Below are 21,756 nucleotides of genomic sequence, written 5' to 3'. Positions count from 1 at the left end.
GGAGTCCCCCAATACCTGGGGTGACTTCCTCTATAGACTGAGGTGCGTGCATGCTGTATCTTGCAGTCTGTAGTCCTGAACCAGAGATCAAAGCTTGTCCAAGTGTCCTAAAGGGATACATGAAAATTAAAAAAAAAAAAGTGAAAAAAATAAAATGGATGAAAATAATTTATAAAGTTGTAAAGCCCCCAAAATTCCCTTCTTCTATGTAAAAAGTATTATAAAGCCCCCCAATTTTTTTTTTTTTTAAATACATATTGGGTATAACTGCGTCCGTCACAACCTGTACAATAAAACAGAAACAATATTTAATGTACATGGTGAACGTCGGGGAAAAAAAACGAGAAAAAATCAGACGGAAATAGTGATTTTTCGCCTTTGAAAATGATCAAAGAGTCTTATGTACTCCAAATAGTACCAATAAAAAGCAGAGGTCCTCCCGCAACAAATAAGCCCCCAACCAACTCTGTCAACCGAAAAATAATAAAAAATGTTACAGCTCTCAGAAAATGGCGAAAAATAAAAAAAAAACATTGATTGATTTTAAGTGGGTATTTCCTCTGCAGAATTCGTAACACATAAAAAACATAATAAATGAAGAATCGCTGTAACCGTACCGACCCGCAGAATAAAGGTCTCATGTTACTTATACTGTACACTGCACGCCGTAACCGTACCGACCTGCAGAATAAAGGTCACATGTTACTTATACTGTACACTGCACGCTGTAACCGTACCGACCCGCAGAATAAAGGTCTCATGTTACTTATACTGAACGCTGCACACCGTAACCGTACCGACCCGCAGAATAAAGGTAGCATGTTACTTATACTGTACAGTGCACGCTGTAACCGTACCGACCCACAGAATAAAGGTCACATGTTACTTATACTGAACGCTGCACGCCGTAACCGTACAGACCTGCAGAATAAAGGTCACATGTTACTTATACTGTACACTGCACGCTGTAACCGTACCGACCTGCAGAATAAAGGTAACATGTTACTTATACTGTACACTGCACGCCGTAACCGTACCGACCTGCAGAATAAAGGAAACATGTTACTTATACTGTACACTGCACGCTGTAACCATACCGACCCGCAGAATAAAGGTCTCATGTTACTTATACTGAACGCTGCACACCGTAACTGTACCGACCCGCAGAATAAAGGACACATGTTACTTATACTGTACTCTGCACGCTGTAACCGTACCGACCCACAGAATAAAGGTCACATGTTACTTATACTGAACGCTGCACACCGTAACTGTACCGACCCGCAGAATAAAGGTAACATGTTACTTATACTGTACAGTGCACGCTGTAACCGTACCGACCCACAGAATAAAGGTAACATGTTACTTATACTGTACACTGCACGCTGTAACCGTACCGACCTGCAGAATAAAGGTCACATGTTACTAATACTGTACACTGCACGCCGTAACTGTACCGACCCGCAGAATAAAGGCCACATGTTACTTATACTGTACACTGCACGCTGTAACCGTACTGACCCCAGAATAAAGGTAACATGTTACTTATACTGTACACTGCACGCCGTAACCGTACCGACCCGCAGAATAAAGGTCACGTTACTTATACTGTACAATGCACGCTGTAACCGTACCGACCCACAGAATAAAAGTCACATGTTACTTATACTGTACACTGCACGCCGTAACCGTACCGACCTGCAGAATAAAGGACACATGTTACTTATACTGTACACTGCACGCCGTAACCGTACCGACCTGCAGAATAAAGGTCACATGTTACTTATACTGTACTCTGCATGCCGTAACTGTACCGACCCCAGAATAAAGGTGACATGTTACTTATACTGTACACTGCACGCTGTAACCATACCGACCCGCAGAATAAAGGTCACATGTTACTTATACTGTATACTGCACGCCGTAACCGTACCGACCCGCAGAATAAAGGTCACATGTTACTTATACTGTACACTGCACGCCGTAACCGTACCGACCCGCAGAATAAAGGTCACATGTTACTTATACTGTACACTGCACGCCGTAACCGTACCGACCCACAGAATAAAGGTCACATGTTACTTATACTGTACTCTGCACGCCGTAACCGTACCGACCCACAGAATAAAGGTCACATGTTACTTATACTGTACACTGCACGCCGTAACCGTACCGACCCGCAGAATAAAGGTCACATGTTACTTATACTGTACACTGCACGCCGTAACCGTACCGACCCACAGAATAAAGGTCACATGTTACTTATACTGTACTCTGCACGCCGTAACCGTACCGACCCACAGAATAAAGGTCACATGTTACTTATGCTGTACACTGCACGCCGTAACCGTACCGACCCGCAGAATAAAGGTCACATGTTACTTATACTGTACACTGCACGCTGTAACCGTACTGACCCGCAGAATAAAGGTCACATGTTACTTATACTGTATACTGCACGCCGTAACCGTACCGACCCGCAGAATAAAGGTCACATGTTACTTATACTGTACTCTGCACGCCGTAACTGTACCGACCCCAGAATAAAGGTCACATGTTACTTATACTGTATACTGCACGCCGTAACCGTACCGACCCGCAGAATAAAGGTCACATGTTACTTAAACTGTACACTGCACGCCGTAACCGTACCGACCCGCAGAATAAAGGTCTCATGTTACTTATACTGAACGCTGCACACCGTAACCGTACCGACCCGCAGAATAAAGGTAACATGTTACTTATACTGTACAGTGCACGCTGTAACCGTACCGACCCACAGAATAAAGGTCACATGTTACTTATACTGAACGCTGCACGCCGTAACCGTACCGACCCACAGAATAAAGATAACATGTTACTTATACTGTACACTGCACGCTGTAACCGTACCGACCTGCAGAATAAAGGTAACATGTTACTTATACTGTACACTGCACGCCGTAACCGTACCGACCTGCAGAATAAAGGTAACATGTTACTTATACTGTACACTGCACGCTGTAACCATACCGACCCGCAGAATAAAGGTCTCATGTTACTTATACTGAACGCTGCACACCGTAACTGTACCGACCCGCAGAATAAAGGACACATGTTACTTATACTGTACACTGCACGCCGTAACCGTACCGACCTGCAGAATAAAGGTCACATGTTACTTATACTGAACGCTGCACACCGTAACTGTACCGACCCGCAGAATAAAGGTAACATGTTACTTATACTGTACAGTGCACGCTGTAACCGTACCGACCCACAGAATAAAGGTAACATGTTACTTATACTGTACACTGCACGCTGTAACCGTACCGACCTGCAGAATAAAGGTCACATGTTAATTATACTGTACACTGCACGCCGTAACTGTACCGACCCGCAGAATAAAGGTCACATGTTACTTATACTGTACACTGCACGCTGTAACCGTACCGACCCCAGAATAAAGGTAACATGTTACTTATACTGTACACTGCACGCCGTAACCGTACCGACCCGCAGAATAAAGGTCACGTTACTTATACTGTACAATGCACGCTGTAACCGTACCGACCCACAGAATAAAGGTCACATGTTACTTATACTGTACACTGCACGCCGTAACCGTACCGACCTGCAGAATAAAGGTCACATGTTACTTATACTGTACTCTGCATGCCGTAACTGTACCGACCCCAGAATAAAGGTAACATGTTACTTATACTGTACACTGCACGCTGTAACCATACCGACCCGCAGAATAAAGGTCACATGTTACTTATACTGTACACTGCACGCCGTAACCGTACCGACCCTCAGAATAAAGGTCACGTGTTACTTATACTGTATACTGCACGCCGTAACCGTACCGACCCGCAGAATAAAGGTCACATGTTACTTATACTGTACACTGCACGCCGTAACCGTACCGACCTGCAGAATAAAGGTCACATGTTACTTATACTGTACACTGCACGCCGTAACCGTACCGACCCGCAGAATAAAGGTCACATGTTACTTATACTGTACACTGCACGCCGTAACCGTACCGACCCACAGAATAAAGGTCACATGTTACTTATACTGTACACTGCACGCCGTAACCGTACCGACCCGCAGAATAAAGGTCACATGTTACTTATACTGTACACTGCACGCCGTAACCGTACCGACCCACAGAATAAAGGTCACATGTTACTTATACTGTACTCTGCACGCCGTAACCGTACCGACCCACAGAATAAAGGTCACATGTTACTTATGCTGTACACTGCACGCCGTAACCGTACCGACCCGCAGAATAAAGGTCACATGTTACTTATACTGTACACTGCACGCCGTAACCGTACCGACCCGCAGAATAAAGGTCACATGTTACTTATACTGTACTCTGCACGCCGTAACCGTACCGACCCACAGAATAAAGGTCACATGTTACTTATGCTGTACACTGCACGCCGTAACCGTACCGACCCGCAGAATAAAGGTCACATGTTACTTATACTGTACTCTGCACGCCGTAACTGTACCGACCCCAGAATAAAGGTCACATGTTACTTATACTGTATACTGCACGCCGTAACCGTATCGACCCGCAGAATAAAGGTCACATGTTACTTATACTGTACACTGCACGCCGTAACCGTACCGACCCGCAGAATAAAGGTCACATGTTACTTATACTGTACACTGCACGTCGTAACCGTACCGACCCACAGAATAAAGGTCACATGTTACTTATACTGTACACTGCACGCCGTAACCGTACCGACCCGCAGAATAAAGGTCACATGTTACTTATACTGTACTCTGCACGCCGTAACTGTACCGACCCCAGAATAAAGGTCACATGTTACTTATACTGTATACTGCACGCCGTAACCATACCAACCCCAGAATAAAGGTCACATGTTAATTATACTGTACACTGCACGCCGTAACCGTATCGACCCGCAGAATAAAGGTCACATGTTACTTATACTGTACACTGCACGCCGTAACCGTACCGACCCGCAGAATAAAGGTCACATGTTACTTATACTGTACTCTGCACGTCGTAACCGTACCGACCCACAGAATAAAGGTCACATGTTACTTATACTGTACACTGCACGCCGTAACCGTTCCGACCCGCAGAATAAAGGTCACATGTTACTTATACTGTACACTGCACGCCGTAACCGTACCGACCCACAGAATAAAGGTCACATGTTACTTATACTGTACTCTGCACGCCGTAACCGTACCGACCCACAGAATAAAGGTCACATGTTACTTATACTGTACTCTGCACGCCGTAACCGTACCGACCCACAGAATAAAGGTCACATGTTACTTATGCTGTACACTGCACGCCGTAACCGTACCGACCCGCAGAATAAAGGTCACATGTTACTTATACTGTACACTGCACGCCGTAACCGTACCGACCCACAGAATAAAGGTCACATGTTACTTATACTGTACTCTGCACGCCGTAACCGTACCGACCCACAGAATAAAGGTCACATGTTACTTATACTGTACACTGCACGCCGTAACCGTACCGACCCGCAGAATAAAGGTCACATGTTACTTATACTGTACACTGCACGCCGTAACCGTACCGACCTGCAGAATAACAGTCACATGTTACTTATACTGTACACTGCACGCCGTAACCGTACCGACCCGCAGAATAAAGGTCACATGTTAATTATACTGTACACTGCACGCCGTAACCGTATCGACCCGCAGAATAAAGGTCACATGTTACTTATACTGTACACTGCACGCCGTAACCGTACCGACCCGCAGAATAAAGGTCACATGTTACTTATACTGTACTCTGCACGTCGTAACCGTACCGACCCACAGAATAAAGGTCACATGTTACTTATACTGTACACTGCACGCCGTAACCGTACCGACCCGCAGAATAAAGGTCACATGTTACTTATACTGTACACTGCACGCCGTAACCGTACCGACCCACAGAATAAAGGTCACATGTTACTTATACTGTACTCTGCATGCCGTAACCGTACCGACCCACAGAATAAAGGTCACATGTTACTTATACTGTACTCTGCACGCCGTAACCGTACCGACCCACAGAATAAAGGTCACATTTTACTTATACTGTACACTGCACGCCGTAACCGTACCGACCTGCAGAATAAAGGTCACATGTTACTTATACTGTACACTGCACGCCGTAACCGTACCGACCCGCAGAATAAAGGTCACATGTTACTTATACTGTACACTGCACGCCGTAACTGTACCGACCCCAGAATAAAGGTCACATGTTACTTATACTGTACACTGCACGCCGTAACCGTACCGACCCACAGAATAAAGGTCACATGTTACTTATACTGTATGCTGCACGCCGTAACCGTACCGACCCACAGAATAAAGGTCACATGTTACTTATACTGTACACTGCACGCCGTAACCGTACCGACCCGCAGAATAAAGGTCACATGTTACTTATACTGTACACTGCACGCCGTAACCGTACCGACCCGCAGAATAAAGGTCACATGTTACTTATACTGTACACTGCACGCCGTAACTGTACCGACCCCAGAATAAAGGTCACATGTTACTTATACTGTACACTGCACGCCGTAACCGTACCGACCCACAGAATAAAGGTCACATGTTACTTATACTGTATGCTGCACGCCGTAACCGTACCGACCCACAGAATAAAGGTCACATGTTACTTATACTGTACTCTGCACGCCGTAACCATACCGACCCGCAGAATAAAGGTCACATGTTACTTATACTGTACACTGCACGCCGTAACCGTACCGACCCGCAGAATAAAGGTCACATGTTACTTATACTGTACTCTGCACGTCGTAACCGTACCGACCCACAGAATAAAGGTCACATGTTACTTATACTGTACACTGCACGCCGTAACCGTACCGACCCGCAGAATAAAGGTCACATGTTACTTATACTGTACACTGCACGCCGTAACCGTACCGACCCACAGAATAAAGGTCACATGTTACTTATACTGTACTCTGCATGCCGTAACCGTACCGACCCACAGAATAAAGGTCACATGTTACTTATACTGTACTCTGCACGCCGTAACCGTACCGACCCACAGAATAAAGGTCACATTTTACTTATACTGTACACTGCACGCCGTAACCGTACCGACCTGCAGAATAAAGGTCACATGTTACTTATACTGTACACTGCACGCCGTAACCGTACCGACCCGCAGAATAAAGGTCACATGTTACTTATACTGTACACTGCACGCCGTAACTGTACCGACCCCAGAATAAAGGTCACATGTTACTTATACTGTACACTGCACGCCGTAACCGTACCGACCCACAGAATAAAGGTCACATGTTACTTATACTGTATGCTGCACGCCGTAACCGTACCGACCCACAGAATAAAGGTCACATGTTACTTATACTGTACACTGCACGCCGTAACCGTACCGACCCGCAGAATAAAGGTCACATGTTACTTATACTGTACACTGCACGCCGTAACCGTACCGACCCGCAGAATAAAGGTCACATGTTACTTATACTGTACACTGCACGCCGTAACTGTACCGACCCCAGAATAAAGGTCACATGTTACTTATACTGTACACTGCACGCCGTAACCGTACCGACCCACAGAATAAAGGTCACATGTTACTTATACTGTATGCTGCACGCCGTAACCGTACCGACCCACAGAATAAAGGTCACATGTTACTTATACTGTACTCTGCACGCCGTAACCATACCGACCCGCAGAATAAAGGCCACATGTTACTTATGCTGTACACTGCACGCCGTAACCGTACCGACCCACAGAATAAAGGACACATGTTACTTATACTGTACTCTGCACGCCGTAACCGTACCGACCTACAGAATAAAGGTCACATGTTACTTATACTGTACACTGCACGCCGTAACCGTACCGACCTACAGAATAAAGGTCACATGTTACTTATACTGTACTCTGCACGCCGTAACCGTACCGACCCACAGAATAAAGGTCACATGTTACTTATACTGTACTCTGCACGCCGTAACCGTACCGACCCACAGAATAAAGGTCACATGTTACTTATACTGTACACTGCACGCCGTAACCGTACCGACCTACAGAATAAAGGTCACATGTTACTTATACTGTACACTGCACGCCGTAACCGTACCGACCCGCAGAATAAAGGTCACATGTTACTTATACTGTACTCTGCACGCCGTAACCGTACCGACCCACAAAATAAAGGTCACATGTTACTTATACTGTACACTGCACGCCGTAACCGTACCGACCCGCAGAATAAAGGTCACATGTTACTTATGCTGTACACTGCACGCCGTAACCGTACCGACCCGCAGAATAAAGGTCACATGTTACTTATGCTGTACACTGCACGCCGTAACCGTACCGACCCGCAGAATAAAGGTCACATGTTACTTATGCTGTACACTGCACGCCGTAACCGTACCGACCCGCAGAATAAAGGTCACATGTTACTTATGCTGTACGCTGCATAGAAAAAAAAATTTAAACGTAAAAAGCAATCCCAGAATTTATGGGTTTTTTTAATTCCCCCAGAAAGAGTTAATATAATGTATTCAGTAAGTTGTAGGCAACAAAACAAATGGTGTCATTACAAACTGCGTCTCATCCCGCAAACAACAAACCCTTATATGGCCGCATCACCAGAAACATACAGAAAATATAACATCTAGCAATGTGAGGACAAAATAACGCAAAATCGCCAAATCATTAGAACACAACTGGCTGCGGCAGGAAGAGAATGTATAAGCTGCGGGAGCGGATATCAGGGGACACCCCAGATTTACAGTTTGCAAGGGAAAATACAATAGAAGAGACCCCCAGAGTGACCCCCACCCCAATCATAGGAGCTACTGGGGACATAGTAGGGCATTTGGTGTACCCAATATACTCCGCACAGCTTACATATTCCCTCTTCACCATCCGCTGTGCAGTCACGTCTGGCATACTAATACTCACTACACCCCCGGAGAAATTCTTTGAGGGGTGCAGTTTGCACAATGGGGTCACTCCTTTGGGGAATCCAGTTTTCTGGTACCTTACAGGCTCTACAAACATGACATGGTGTCCAGATACCAAACATCTGAATCTGTACTCCAGAAGCCACAATCTATGCAATCTATGGCACATATGTGACACTGGTGTACCCAGGATAACAGACGTGATGTCATATGTGGGTATAATCTGCTGTTTGGGCACAGGAGAGAAGGAGCGCTATGTGGTTTCTGATGCACAGACGTAGACAGTTTAGCTTTTGGATGTCATGACCATTTTGCAGAGCTCCTGAAACACCAGTAAAGTGTAATCCCCTGACATGTCACCCAATTTTGGAAACTACCCCCCATTTATCCAAGAGTTGCTATAATTTATTCTCCAGAAATGAATACGCAGCTGACTGTGAAAAGCGAAAATGGCAATTTTTTCAGGAATATGTAATTCCAATGCATAAAGTGCTGTGCGCGGCTTGTGTCATAGATGAAGGCTCCAAAAGCTGTTGTGCCCGGGATACCCACTTAACAGTTTTTGGAGTGCGTGCCTCTGCTGACACAAACTGGGTACATTATATCGGGCACTGCAATGGCGTCTCTCTGGAAAGATTGCAATGTTCCCTTCTCAATATCAGCTGTGCAATCACTTTTGCACCTCTTTGCTGTACACATTATAGTATTTTCATGGGTCATTATTTGCAGACGCGCCCCCCACATTGAGCTTCTTAGTGACCCTATTTAGGGCCAGTCAGTGGACTCAGTGTTACTTTATCACTTTTGCACCTCTTTGCTGTACACATTGTAGTATTTTAGGAACATGGCAGGTTTCATGGTGACGGATTCCTCGTCACTTTTTGGTCTGTGATACTACGAGCAGTGATATTCTCCATAGCCAGTTGTATAAGATCTGTTCTCTGCCACTAGGAGATAATGAAGGCCCGGTGGAGGTGATTAGTCTCCTGCGGATATTATCGCTTCGCGAAGGTCTCGTGGCTACCAAGGCGCACAGGGGTCTTCCGTAAAGTCTGAGCAGCTGTTCTGGTTGCTGTAGTGAGCCAGGAGACCTCATCTATAGGTCCCAAACCTCAGCAAATCCTCCCAGACCTCAGGTATAAATTCTAGGTGTCCTCTATAGCTCTCCGGCATCATCAATACCTCGCATGTATTATCTCACACATCCCAGATATCATCTAAAGCTCTCAGAGCTGACTCACCAATTCTAGACATCCTTTATCGTTCCCAGGCAATATCCAACCATTCCGGACCTCCTCAGTCCATCCCAGACCCCATAAATAAATTGTAGATGTTATGTATAGCTCCAGACATCATAGGAAGCCCCCAGAGGTCAGGTATAAGTCCTAGGCGGCATTTATACACCAGGACATCCTTGAAATTGTCATCTCTACCTTCCATGTTCTTCTAAGATTGCCATAACTCTTCCAACCTCTTCCGACAACCTCATCGGCATCTTCTATACCTGATGTTTATCTCCTAGGCCTTAGCTAATGTTTCTACTTACAGAAATGGGTCCCACTTAAAGGGCTAGTACATGAATGATGAAGGTCAGCAGATCGGTGGACACTGGGCTGGTGGAGTCCGGGTCGGTGGTAAGTTCTTTTGGAATGACCGTCATGTTCTTGCTGTTACATTATGGACACGCCACCAAACACCTGTAGTCATGAGTTTGACCTAGAAAGAAGTTCTCATCAGATAATATCAGTCTGCAAAAAACATTGTTATCAAGAAGGCGACAAACATTATTTAGAAGGTAAAGTCTAATTTTCGACTTTCAGCTGCTGAACACATTGGTGTCTTAGAAGACAATTGGTGGACCAGAAAGTTTCCGAAGTGACTAAAGGACATAGTTTAATAATTGTATATATCCCTCACATAAAATAACCCTTTGTATTATCATTGTCCAAAAAGTATCTGCCCCCATACATGTAATAAGAGCTCCACTTCTAGAGATAGTAGTTATAACCAGATGGCCCTCATGCAGATTCTCTGTTGGTTTGAGGTCTGGGCTGCGCCTAGATATGTTTTTGGAGATTGTCTTGTACAACTCCAGACCCGATGTCCCTTCCTTCATATCATAAGTCCATCATCTTTTGTAACCTTTTCATGTTCTAAATGTGTAGCAAAGTTTCCATTACAAGACTTTCTTGTCCCCAGGACATTTTACAGGTTGTGACTTGGGTCTTATTCTTCTGTTCTTGCAGTGGTGTCCACCAGAGCTCTCCATGACTCTCATACTTGTCTCATATTGGAGTCCTGACCACTAACCTAAGCTGGAGAGGCCGTGGGGTCTCTGAAGGATCTTCTGAGATGTTCTGTGATGTCCTTGTTCAGTCATCTCGGTTGGACCTGAAGAGTCACTCCCACCTGAGGTCTTCTTCAGTGGAAGGCTATAACCTGGGAACTTCTTTGGAGGCAGCTTTCTTGGTAACATAATCATGGTGAGTACAATCTTCTTCTAGTAGGGCTCTGTTCACATTTTCTCTCTGACTCTTAATTCTATGTGAATTATTTTTGGTTTTATTATTATTCTATGACTAGATTATAGGTGAGACACTTACCACCCCCAGACATCCCATTGTCCATAATTCCTTTTCTTCAATTTCACCTCCAGAATGAATTTGGTGGCCCTCATGGCAGCTGCCAATGATTCTTGCTTTGAGCCCCACTCCTTTATCTTGTTGGGGATCCCAGGCCTGGAGCACCTACACATCTGGATCTCCATCCCGTTCTTCTCGATATTTCTGTCTGCCATCATCGGGAACTATACCGTTCTACTGATCATCGTCATGGAGTCGAGCCTCCACCAGCCCATGTACATCTATTTCACCCTTCTTGCTATTGTGGACCTTATTCTATCAAATACCACCATGCCCAAGCTTCTTGGCATCTTCTGGTTCCGGTACAATGAGATTGACTTCCAGGGATGTCTTCTCCAGATGTTCTTTGTACATGCATCGTCTACTGTGGAGTCGGGAATCTTTCTGGCCATGGCGTATGATCGCTATGTAGCTATCTGTAACCCTCTGAGATATTCAGTCACGGTGACCATCAGTGTTATCATTAGAAGTGGGGCATTAGCCGTTGTGCGGGGGGTATTTTACATTCTTCCATTGCCACTCTTACTGAGAAGGTTCCAGTTATACAGCAGCAATGTTATCCTGCACTCGTATTGTGAGCATATGGCGGTGGTGAGGTTGGCCTGTGCCGATGTCTCCTTCAATGACCACCTTGGCATGGCCGTAGGGTTCATGGTGCTGGTGATGGACTTGGCGCTTATTGTAACGTCTTATGTGATGATCCTTCAGGCTCTTCTCAGGTTGACGGCCGAGGCTCGTCTCAAGGCCTTCGGTACCTGCGTTTCCCATGTCAGTGCTATCTTATGTTTTTATACTCCAATCCTCTGCTCATCCTTAGTCCACAGATTCGGGACAAACGTTCCTCATCATACTCACATCCTCCTGGCTAATGTCTATCTCCTCGTACCTCCTCTGCTGAACCCTCTGGTATATGGGATAAGAACTAAGCAAATCAGAGAGCGGGTGAGAAGGTTCTTCTCCTAACAAATCTGCCAAACTTCTGATGGACCAGTCAGGCCAGAACCCTATGGTGAAGGATCTAGAGAGCGCAGTCCATGGATGGTCCTCACTGTCCTCCCAACTCGTGAACCAAATTCATAATGGACTTAATACTAAAAACTAATGTCAATGTATTAAATGGACAACAGTTATGGATTAATAAATTCCAGCAGATCTGGAGGGTTTGTAGACTTCATTGTAGATACTTTATTCCCGGGACTATAAGGACATGTCAGTGACTGTCCCTCCGTCTGTCCGGACCCGGCTGGTTATGGTGGATGAGCCCTCAATGAGGTTATAGAATAAAACATTACACATATTGTCGGCTCTTTCTTCAGTCCAACGGAATGTGATCTGAAACGTGTGAGAAGCGGAGAATACAAATATCAGCTAAGTCCTTATTCACACCTCAGGTTCTGGCTGTAATGGGATTGCACTGGTTCTCCAAATACGCTGGAAAACGCCTGAATCCAAGATGGCGGAGGGTATTTATAGGGCTGTGACATCACAGTGCCTATTAGCGGCTGATTGTCTGCACTTATGGCATTGTGGGAGATCCCGCGTTCCCAGAGTTCCCTGCCCCTTCTCCTAACATGCGCTGCAGACATTTTAGGAAAAAATTGTAACAAAGTATGAAGATGCGAATCGAACGTTTCCTGAAATTTGGATCAAATTCCACTTCATCAGCTTCAATTTGCTCATCTCTAGGGCTTATATTAGACACCGCAGATAATAGTGCGGATACTGATGAGTGCAGATATTACAGAGCGCAGTGCTGAGATGATGCAGATATTAGAGAGTGCAGTGCAGAGATGATGCAGATATTAGAGAGTGCAGTGCAGAGATGATGCAGATATTAGAGAGCGCAGTGCTGAGATGATGCAGATATTAGAGAGTGCAGTGCAGAGATGATGCAGATATTAGAGAGCGCAGTGCTGAGATGATGCAGATATTAGAGAGCGCAGTGCTGAGATGATGCAGATATTACAGTGCACAGTGCTGAGATGATGCAGATATTAGACAGTGCAGTGCAGAGATGATGCAGATATTAGAGAGCGCAGTGCTGAGATGATGCAGATATTACAGAGTGCAGTGCTGAGATGATGCAGATATTACAGAGCGCAGTGCAGAGATGATGCAGATATTAGAAAGTGCAGTGCAGAGATGATGCAGATATTAGAGAGCGTAGTGCAGAGATGATGCAGATATTAGAGAGCGCAGTGCAGAGATGATGCAGATATTAGAGAGATATTTCTGTCTGCCATCATCGGGAACTATACCGTTCTACTGATCATCGTCATGGAGTCGAGCCTCCACCAGCCCATGTACATCTATTTCACCCTTCTTGCTATTGTGGACCTTATTCTATCAAATACCACCATGCCCAAGCTTCTTGGCATCTTCTGGTTCCGGTACAATGAGATTGACTTCCAGGGATGTCTTCTCCAGATGTTCTTTGTACATGCATCGTCTACTGTGGAGTCGGGAATCTTTCTGGCCATGGCGTATGATCGCTATGTAGCTATCTGTAACCCTCTGAGATATTCAGTCACGGTGACCATCAGTGTTATCATTAGAAGTGGGGCATTAGCCGTTGTGCGGGGGGTATTTTACATTCTTCCATTGCCACTATTACTGAGAAGGTTCCAGTTATACAGCAGCAATGTTATCCTGCACTCGTATTGTGAGCATATGGCGGTGGTGAGGTTGGCCTGTGCCGATGTCTCCTTCAATGACCACCTTGGCATGGCCGTAGGGTTCATGGTGCTGGTGATGGACTTGGCGCTTATTGTAACGTCTTATGTGATGATCCTTCAGGCTCTTCTCAGGTTGACGGCCGAGGCTCGTCTCAAGGCCTTCGGTACCTGCGTTTCCCATGTCAGTGCTATCTTATGTTTTTATACTCCAATCCTCTGCTCATCCTTAGTCCACAGATTCGGGACAAACGTTCCTCATCATACTCACATCCTCCTGGCTAATGTCTATCTCCTTGTACCTCCTCTGCTGAACCCTCTGGTATATGGGATAAGAACTAAGCAAATCAGAGAGCGGGTGAGAAGGTTCTTCTCCTAACAAATCTGCCAAACTTCTGATGGACCAGTCAGGCCAGAACCCTATGGTGAAGGATCTAGAGAGCGCAGTCCATGGATGGTCCTCACTGTCCTCCCAACTCGTGAACCAAATTCATAATGGACTTAATACTAAAAACTAATGTCAATGTATTAAATGGACAACAGTTATGGATTAATAAATTCCAGCAGATCTGGAGGGTTTGTAGACTTTATTGTAGATACTTTATTCCCGGGACTATAAGGACATGTCAGTGACTGTCCCTCCGTCTGTCCGGACCCGGCTGGTTATGGTGGATGAGCCCTCAATGAGGTTATAGAATAAAACTTACACATATTGTCGGCTCTTTCTTCAGTCCAACGGAATGTGATCTGAAACGTGTGAGAAGCGGAGAATACAAATATCAGCTAAGTCCTTATTCACACCTCAGGTTCTGGCTGTAATGGGATTGCACTGGTTCTCCAAATACGCTGGAAAACGCCTGAATCCAAGATGGCGGAGGGTATTTATAGGGCTGTGACATCACAGTGCCTATTAGCGGCTGATTGTCTGCACTTATGGCATTGTGGGAGATCCCGCGTTCCCAGAGTTCCCTGCCCCTTCTCCTAACATGCGCTGCAGACATTTTAGGAAAAAATTGTAACAAAGTATGAAGATGCGAATCGAACGTTTCCTGAAATTTGGATCAAATTCCACTTCATCAGCTTCAATTTGCTCATCTCTAGGGCTTATATTAGACACCGCAGATAATAGTGCGGATACTGATGAGTGCAGATAGTAGAGAGTGCAGTGCTGAGATGGTGCAGATATTACAGAGCGCAGTGCTGAGATGATGCAGATATTAGAGAGTGCAGTGCAGAGATGATGCAGATATTAGAGAGTGCAGTGCAGAGATGATGCAGATATTAGAGAGCGCAGTGCTGAGATGATGCAGATATTAGAGAGCGCAGTGCTGAGATGATGCAGATATTACAGAGTGCAGTGCTGAGATGATGCAGATATTACAGTGCACAGTGCTGAGATGATGCAGATATTAGACAGTGCAGTGCAGAGATGATGCAGATATTAGACAGTGCAGTGCAGAGATGATGCAGATATTAGAGAGCGCAGTGCTGAGATGATGCAGATATTACAGAGTGCAGTGCTGAGATGATGCAGATATTACAGAGCGCAGTGCAGAGATGATGCAGATATTAGAAAGTGCAGTGCAGAGATGATGCAGATATTAGAGAGCGTAGTGCAGAGATGATGCAGATATTAGAGAGCGCAGTGCAGAGATGATGCAGATATTAGAGAGCGCAGTGCTGAGATGATGCAGATATTAGACAGTGCAGTGCAGAGATGATGCAGATATTACAGAGCGCAGTGCAGAGATGATGCAGATATTACAGTGTGCAGTGCTGAGATGATGCAGATATTAGACAGTGCAGTGCAGAGATGATGCAGATATTAGACAGTGCAGTGCAGAGATGATGCAGATATTAGAGAGCGCAGTGCTGAGATGATGCAGATATTAGAGTGCGCAGTGCAGAGATGATGCAGATATTAGACAGTGCAGTGCAGAGATGATGCAGATATTACAGTGCGCAGTGCTGAGATGATGCAGATATTACAGAGTGCAGTGCTGAGATGATGCAGATATTACAGTGCACAGTGCTGAGATGATGCAGATATTAGACAGTGCAGTGCAGAGATGATGCAGATATTAGACAGTGCAGTGCAGAGATGATGCAGATATTAGAGAGCGCAGTGCAGAGATGATGCAGATATTACAGAGTGCAGTGCTGAGATGATGCAGATATTACAGAGCGCAGTGCTGAGATGATGCAGATAGTAGAGAGCGCAGTGCTGAGATGATGCAGATATTAGAGAGTGCAGTGCAGAGATGATGCAGATATTAGAGAGCGCAGTGCTGAGATGATGCAGATATTAGAGAGCGCAGTGCTAAGATGATGCAGATATTAGAGTGCGCAGTGCAGAGATGATGCAGATATTAGACAGTGCAGTGCAGAGATGATGCAGATATTACAGTGCGCAATGCTGAGATGATGCAGATATTACAGAGTGCAGTGCAGAGATGATGCAGATATTAGAGAGCGCAGTGCTGAGATGATGCAGATATTACAGAGCGCAGTGCTGAGATGATGCAGATATTACAGAGCGCAGTGCTGAGATGATGCAGATATTAGAGTGCGCAGTGCAGAGATGATGCAGATATTAGACAGTGCAGTGCAGAGATGATGCAGATATTACAGTGCGCAGTGCTGAGATGATGCAGATATTACAGAGTGCAGTGCTGAGATGATGCAGATATTACAGTGCACAGTGCTGAGATGATGCAGATATTAGACAGTGCAGTGCAGAGATGATGCAGATATTAGACAGTGCAGTGCAGAGATGATGCAGATATTAGAGAGCGCAGTGCAGAGATGATGCAGATATTACAGAGTGCAGTGCTGAGATGATGCAGATATTAGAGAGCGCAGTGCTGAGATGATGCAGATATTACAGAGCGCAGTGCTGAGATGATGCAGATATTAGAGAGCGCAGTGCTGAGATGATGCAGATATTAGAGAGCGCAGTGCTGAGATGATGCAGATATTAGAGAGCGCAGTGCAGAGATGATGCAGATATTAGAGAGCGCAGTGCAGAGATGATGCAGATATTAGACAGTGCAGTGCAGAGATGATGCAGATATTAGACAGTGCAGTGCAGAGATGATGCAGATATTACAGAGCGCAGTGCTGAGATGATGCAGATATTACAGAGCGCAGTGCTGAGATGATGCAGATATTAGAGAGCGCAGTGCTGAGATGATGCAGATATTACAGAGCGCAGTGCTGAGATGATGCAGATATTAGAGAGCGCAGTGCTGAGATGATGCAGATATTAGAGAGCGCAGTGCTGAGATGATGCAGATATTAGAGAGCGCAGTGCTGAGATGATGCAGATATTAGAGAGCGCAGTGCAGAGATGATGCAGATATTAGACAGTGCAGTGCAGAGATGATGCAGATATTAGACAGTGCAGTGCAGAGATGATGCAGATATTACAGAGCGCAGTGCTGAGATGATGCAGATATTACAGAGCGCAGTGCTGAGATGATGCAGATATTAGAGAGCGTAGTGCTGAGATGATGCAGATATTAGAGAGTGCAGTGCTGAGATGATGCAGATATTAGACAGTGCAGTGCAGAGATGATGCAGATATTAGACAGTGCAGTGCAGAGATGATGCAGATATTAGAGAGCGCAGTGCAGAGATGATGCAGATATTACAGAGTGCAGTGCTGAGATGATGCAGATATTACAGAGCGCAGTGCTGAGATGATGCAGATATTACAGAGCGCAGTGCTGAGATGATGCAGATATTACAGAGTGCAGTGCTGAGATGATGCAGATATTACAGTGCACAGTGCTGAGATGATGCAGATATTAGACAGTGCAGTGCAGAGATGATGCAGATATTAGACAGTGCAGTGCAGAGATGATGCAGATATTAGAGAGCGCAGTGCAGAGATGATGCAGATATTACAGAGTGCAGTGCTGAGATGATGCAGATATTAGAGAGTGCAGTGCTGAGATGATGCAGATATTAGAGAGCGCAGTGCAGAGATGATGCAGATATTAGAGAGCGCAGTGCAGAGATGATGCAGATATTACAGTGCGCAATGCTGAGATGATGCAGATATTACAGAGTGCAGTGCAGAGATGATGCAGATATTAGAGAGCGCAGTGCTGAGATGATGCAGATATTAGAGAGCGCAGTGCTGAGATGATGCAGATATTAGAGTGCGCAGTGCAGAGATGATGCAGATATTAGACAGTGCAGTGCAGAGATGATGCAGATATTACAGTGCGCAGTGCTGAGATGATGCAGATATTACAGAGTGCAGTGCTGAGATGATGCAGATATTACAGTGCACAGTGCTGAGATGATGCAGATATTAGACAGTGCAGTGCAGAGATGATGCAGATATTAGACAGTGCAGTGCAGAGATGATGCAGATATTAGAGAGCGCAGTGCAGAGATGATGCAGATATTACAGAGTGCAGTGCTGAGATGATGCAGATATTAGAGAGCGCAGTGCTGAGATGATGCAGATATTACAGAGCGCAGTGCTGAGATGATGCAGATATTAGAGAGCGCAGTGCTGAGATGATGCAGATATTAGAGAGCGCAGTGCTGAGATGATGCAGATATTAGAGAGCGCAGTGCAGAGATGATGCAGATATTAGAGAGCGCAGTGCAGAGATGATGCAGATATTAGACAGTGCAGTGCAGAGATGATGCAGATATTAGACAGTGCAGTGCAGAGATGATGCAGATATTACAGAGCGCAGTGCTGAGATGATGCAGATATTACAGAGCGCAGTGCTGAGATGGTGCAGATATTAGAGAGCGCAGTGCTGAGATGATGCAGATATTACAGAGCGCAGTGCTGAGATGATGCAGATATTAGAGAGCGCAGTGCTGAGATGATGCAGATATTAGAGAGCGCAGTGCTGAGATGATGCAGATATTAGAGAGCGCAGTGCTGAGATGATGCAGATATTAGAGAGCGCAGTGCAGAGATGATGCAGATATTAGACAGTGCAGTGCAGAGATGATGCAGATATTAGACAGTGCAGTGCAGAGATGATGCAGATATTACAGAGCGCAGTGCTGAGATGATGCAGATATTACAGAGCGCAGTGCTGAGATGATGCAGATATTAGAGAGCGTAGTGCTGAGATGATGCAGATATTAGAGAGCGCAGTGCAGAGATGATGCAGATATTAGAGAGCGCAGTGCTGAGATGACGCAGATATTAGAGAGGGCAGTGCTGAGATGACGCAGATATTAGAGAGCGCAGTGCAGAGATGATGCAGATATTAGAGAGCGCAGTGCTGAGATGATGCAGATATTAGAGAGCGCAGTGCAGAGATGATGCAGATATTACAGTGCGCAGTGCTGAGATGATGCAGATATTACAGAGCGCAGTGCAGAGATGATGCAGATATTACAGTGCGCAGTGCTGAGATGATGCAGATATTAGTGCAGTGCAGAGATGATGCAGATATTAGACAGTGCAGTGCAGAGATGATGCAGATATTACAGAGCGCAGTGCTGAGATGATGCAGATATTAGAGAGCGCAGTGCTGAGATGATGCAGATATTAGAGAGCGCAGTGCTGAGATGATGCAGATATTACAGAGTGCAGTGCTGAGATGATGCAGATATTACAGTGCACAGTGCAGAGATGATGCAGATATTAGACAGTGCAGTGCAGAGATGATGCAGATATTAGACACTGCAGTGCAGAGATGATGCAGATATTAGACAGTGCAGTGCAGAGATGATGCAGATATTAGAGAGCGCAGTGCAGAGATGATGCAGATATTACAGAGTGCAGTGCTGAGATGATGCAGATATTAGAGAGCGCAGTGCAGAGATGATGCAGATATTAGAGAGCGCAGTGCAGAGATGATGCAGATATTAGAGAGCGCAGTGCAGAGATGATGCAGATATTAGACAGTGCAGTGCAGAGATGATGCAGATATTAGACAGTGCAGTGCATAGATGATGCAGATATTACAGAGTGCAGTGCTGAGATGATGCAGATATTACAGAGCGCAGTGCAGAGATAATGCAGATATTAGAAAGTGCAGTGCAGAGATGATGCAGATATTAGAAAGTGCAGTGCAGAGATGATGCAGATATTAGAGAGCGTAGTGCAGAGATGATGCAGATATTAGAGAGCGCAGTGCAGAGATGATGCAGATATTAGAGAGCGCAGTGCTGAGATGATGCAGATATTAGACAGTGCAGTGCAGAGATGATGCAGATATTACAGAGCGCAGTGCAGAGATGATGCAGATATTACAGTGCGCAGTGCTGAGATGATGCAGATATTAGACAGTGCAGTGCAGAGATGATGCAGATATTAGACAGTGCAGTGCAGAGATGATGCAGATATTAGAGAGCGCAGTGCAGAGATGATGCAGATATTACAGAGTGCAGTGCTGAGATGATGCAGATATTAGAGAGCGCAGTGCAGAGATGATGCAGATATTAGAGAGCGCAGTGCAGAGATGATGCAGATATTAGAGAGCGCAGTGCAGAGATGATGCAGATATTAGACAGTGCAGTGCAGAGATGATGCAGATATTAGAGAGCGCAGTGCTGAGATGACGCAGATATTACAGAGCGCAGTGCAGAGATGATGCAGATATTAGACAGTGCAGTGCTGAGATGATGCAGATATTAGAGAGCGCAGTGCTGAGATGATGCAGATATTAGAGAGCGCAGTGCTGAGATGATGCAGATATTAGAGAGCGCAGTGCTGAGATGATGCAGATATTAGAGAGCGCAGTGCAGAGATGATGCAGATATGTGCTATACTGGTGGTTGTAAGGTAGGGGCACTAGGAGGAAATCTGTTAGGAATTGTGAGGGCGTACAGGAATCCCAATGCCACAAGAAAGCGAGGATGGTGATAATGGAATCTGATAATGATTCTATTACAGATCAGACCTTGTAAAGGGTTCAGGGTGACATCACAGGAAGAGAGTGGTGGCAACTGCATTAGTTCCACCTGACGTGCAGCCGCAACATCCAAAAGACCTGCCTCTTGGTAGATCGAAGACAAGCTTGGATGGTGGTGACTCTGGCAGACTTGTCTCTACATGTGGTCTTCTCCTTTATGGGAGTTATTTTTTGTTTATTACCAAATGACAAATCACTGGCAATGTAAAAGATCTGCAAGCAGATAATTGTCCATGGGCATGTGGGCACACGTGTAGGAACGAGGTCTCTCCGTACCCACATGACATGGTGTCACCAGATAACTTTGAAGAATGGAACTATCTCTGGCACCAAGTGAGTGAGACCAATCTATTTCTTCTCCTCATGATTGTCTTTGTTGGTAGGTCACATCCATTCCACGCCTAGAACGTCACATTATCCTTCTCCTCCACACAATTTGCCCCCAGTCCAGTTACTGCTGTGCCACTTAGTGAAATTCACTCCATATCTCCAACTGAGGACAGCGCACTGTCTCCATGGAGATTACCTAGCCACCATTATTTCT

The 21,756-nt window shown here is 45.4% G+C and overlaps 2 protein-coding genes across 2 annotated transcripts; both read left to right on the top strand.

Moving 5' to 3' along the window:
* The first annotated feature begins 11,671 nt into the window (after window positions 1–11,671).
* On the top strand, window positions 11,672–12,601 carry LOC142194002 (olfactory receptor 52M1-like). The gene has a single exon (XM_075263029.1). The coding sequence runs from the start codon at window positions 11,672–11,674 to the stop codon at window positions 12,599–12,601; it is 930 nt and encodes a 309-aa protein (XP_075119130.1).
* A 116-nt stretch (window positions 12,602–12,717) lies between these two features.
* LOC142194240 (olfactory receptor 52M1-like) lies at window positions 12,718–14,689 on the top strand. Its single transcript, XM_075263256.1, has 2 exons — window positions 12,718–12,798; window positions 13,829–14,689. Exons 1-2 carry the CDS (start codon window positions 12,718–12,720, stop codon window positions 14,687–14,689), a joined length of 942 nt encoding a protein of 313 aa, XP_075119357.1.
* The last annotated feature ends 7,067 nt before the right edge of the window (window positions 14,690–21,756 follow it).

Source organism: Leptodactylus fuscus, chromosome 2 (assembly GCF_031893055.1).
Source record: "Leptodactylus fuscus isolate aLepFus1 chromosome 2, aLepFus1.hap2, whole genome shotgun sequence".
Lineage (NCBI taxonomy): Eukaryota > Metazoa > Chordata > Amphibia > Anura > Leptodactylidae > Leptodactylus > Leptodactylus fuscus.
This window is presented reverse-complemented; position numbering and strand designations above follow the sequence as displayed.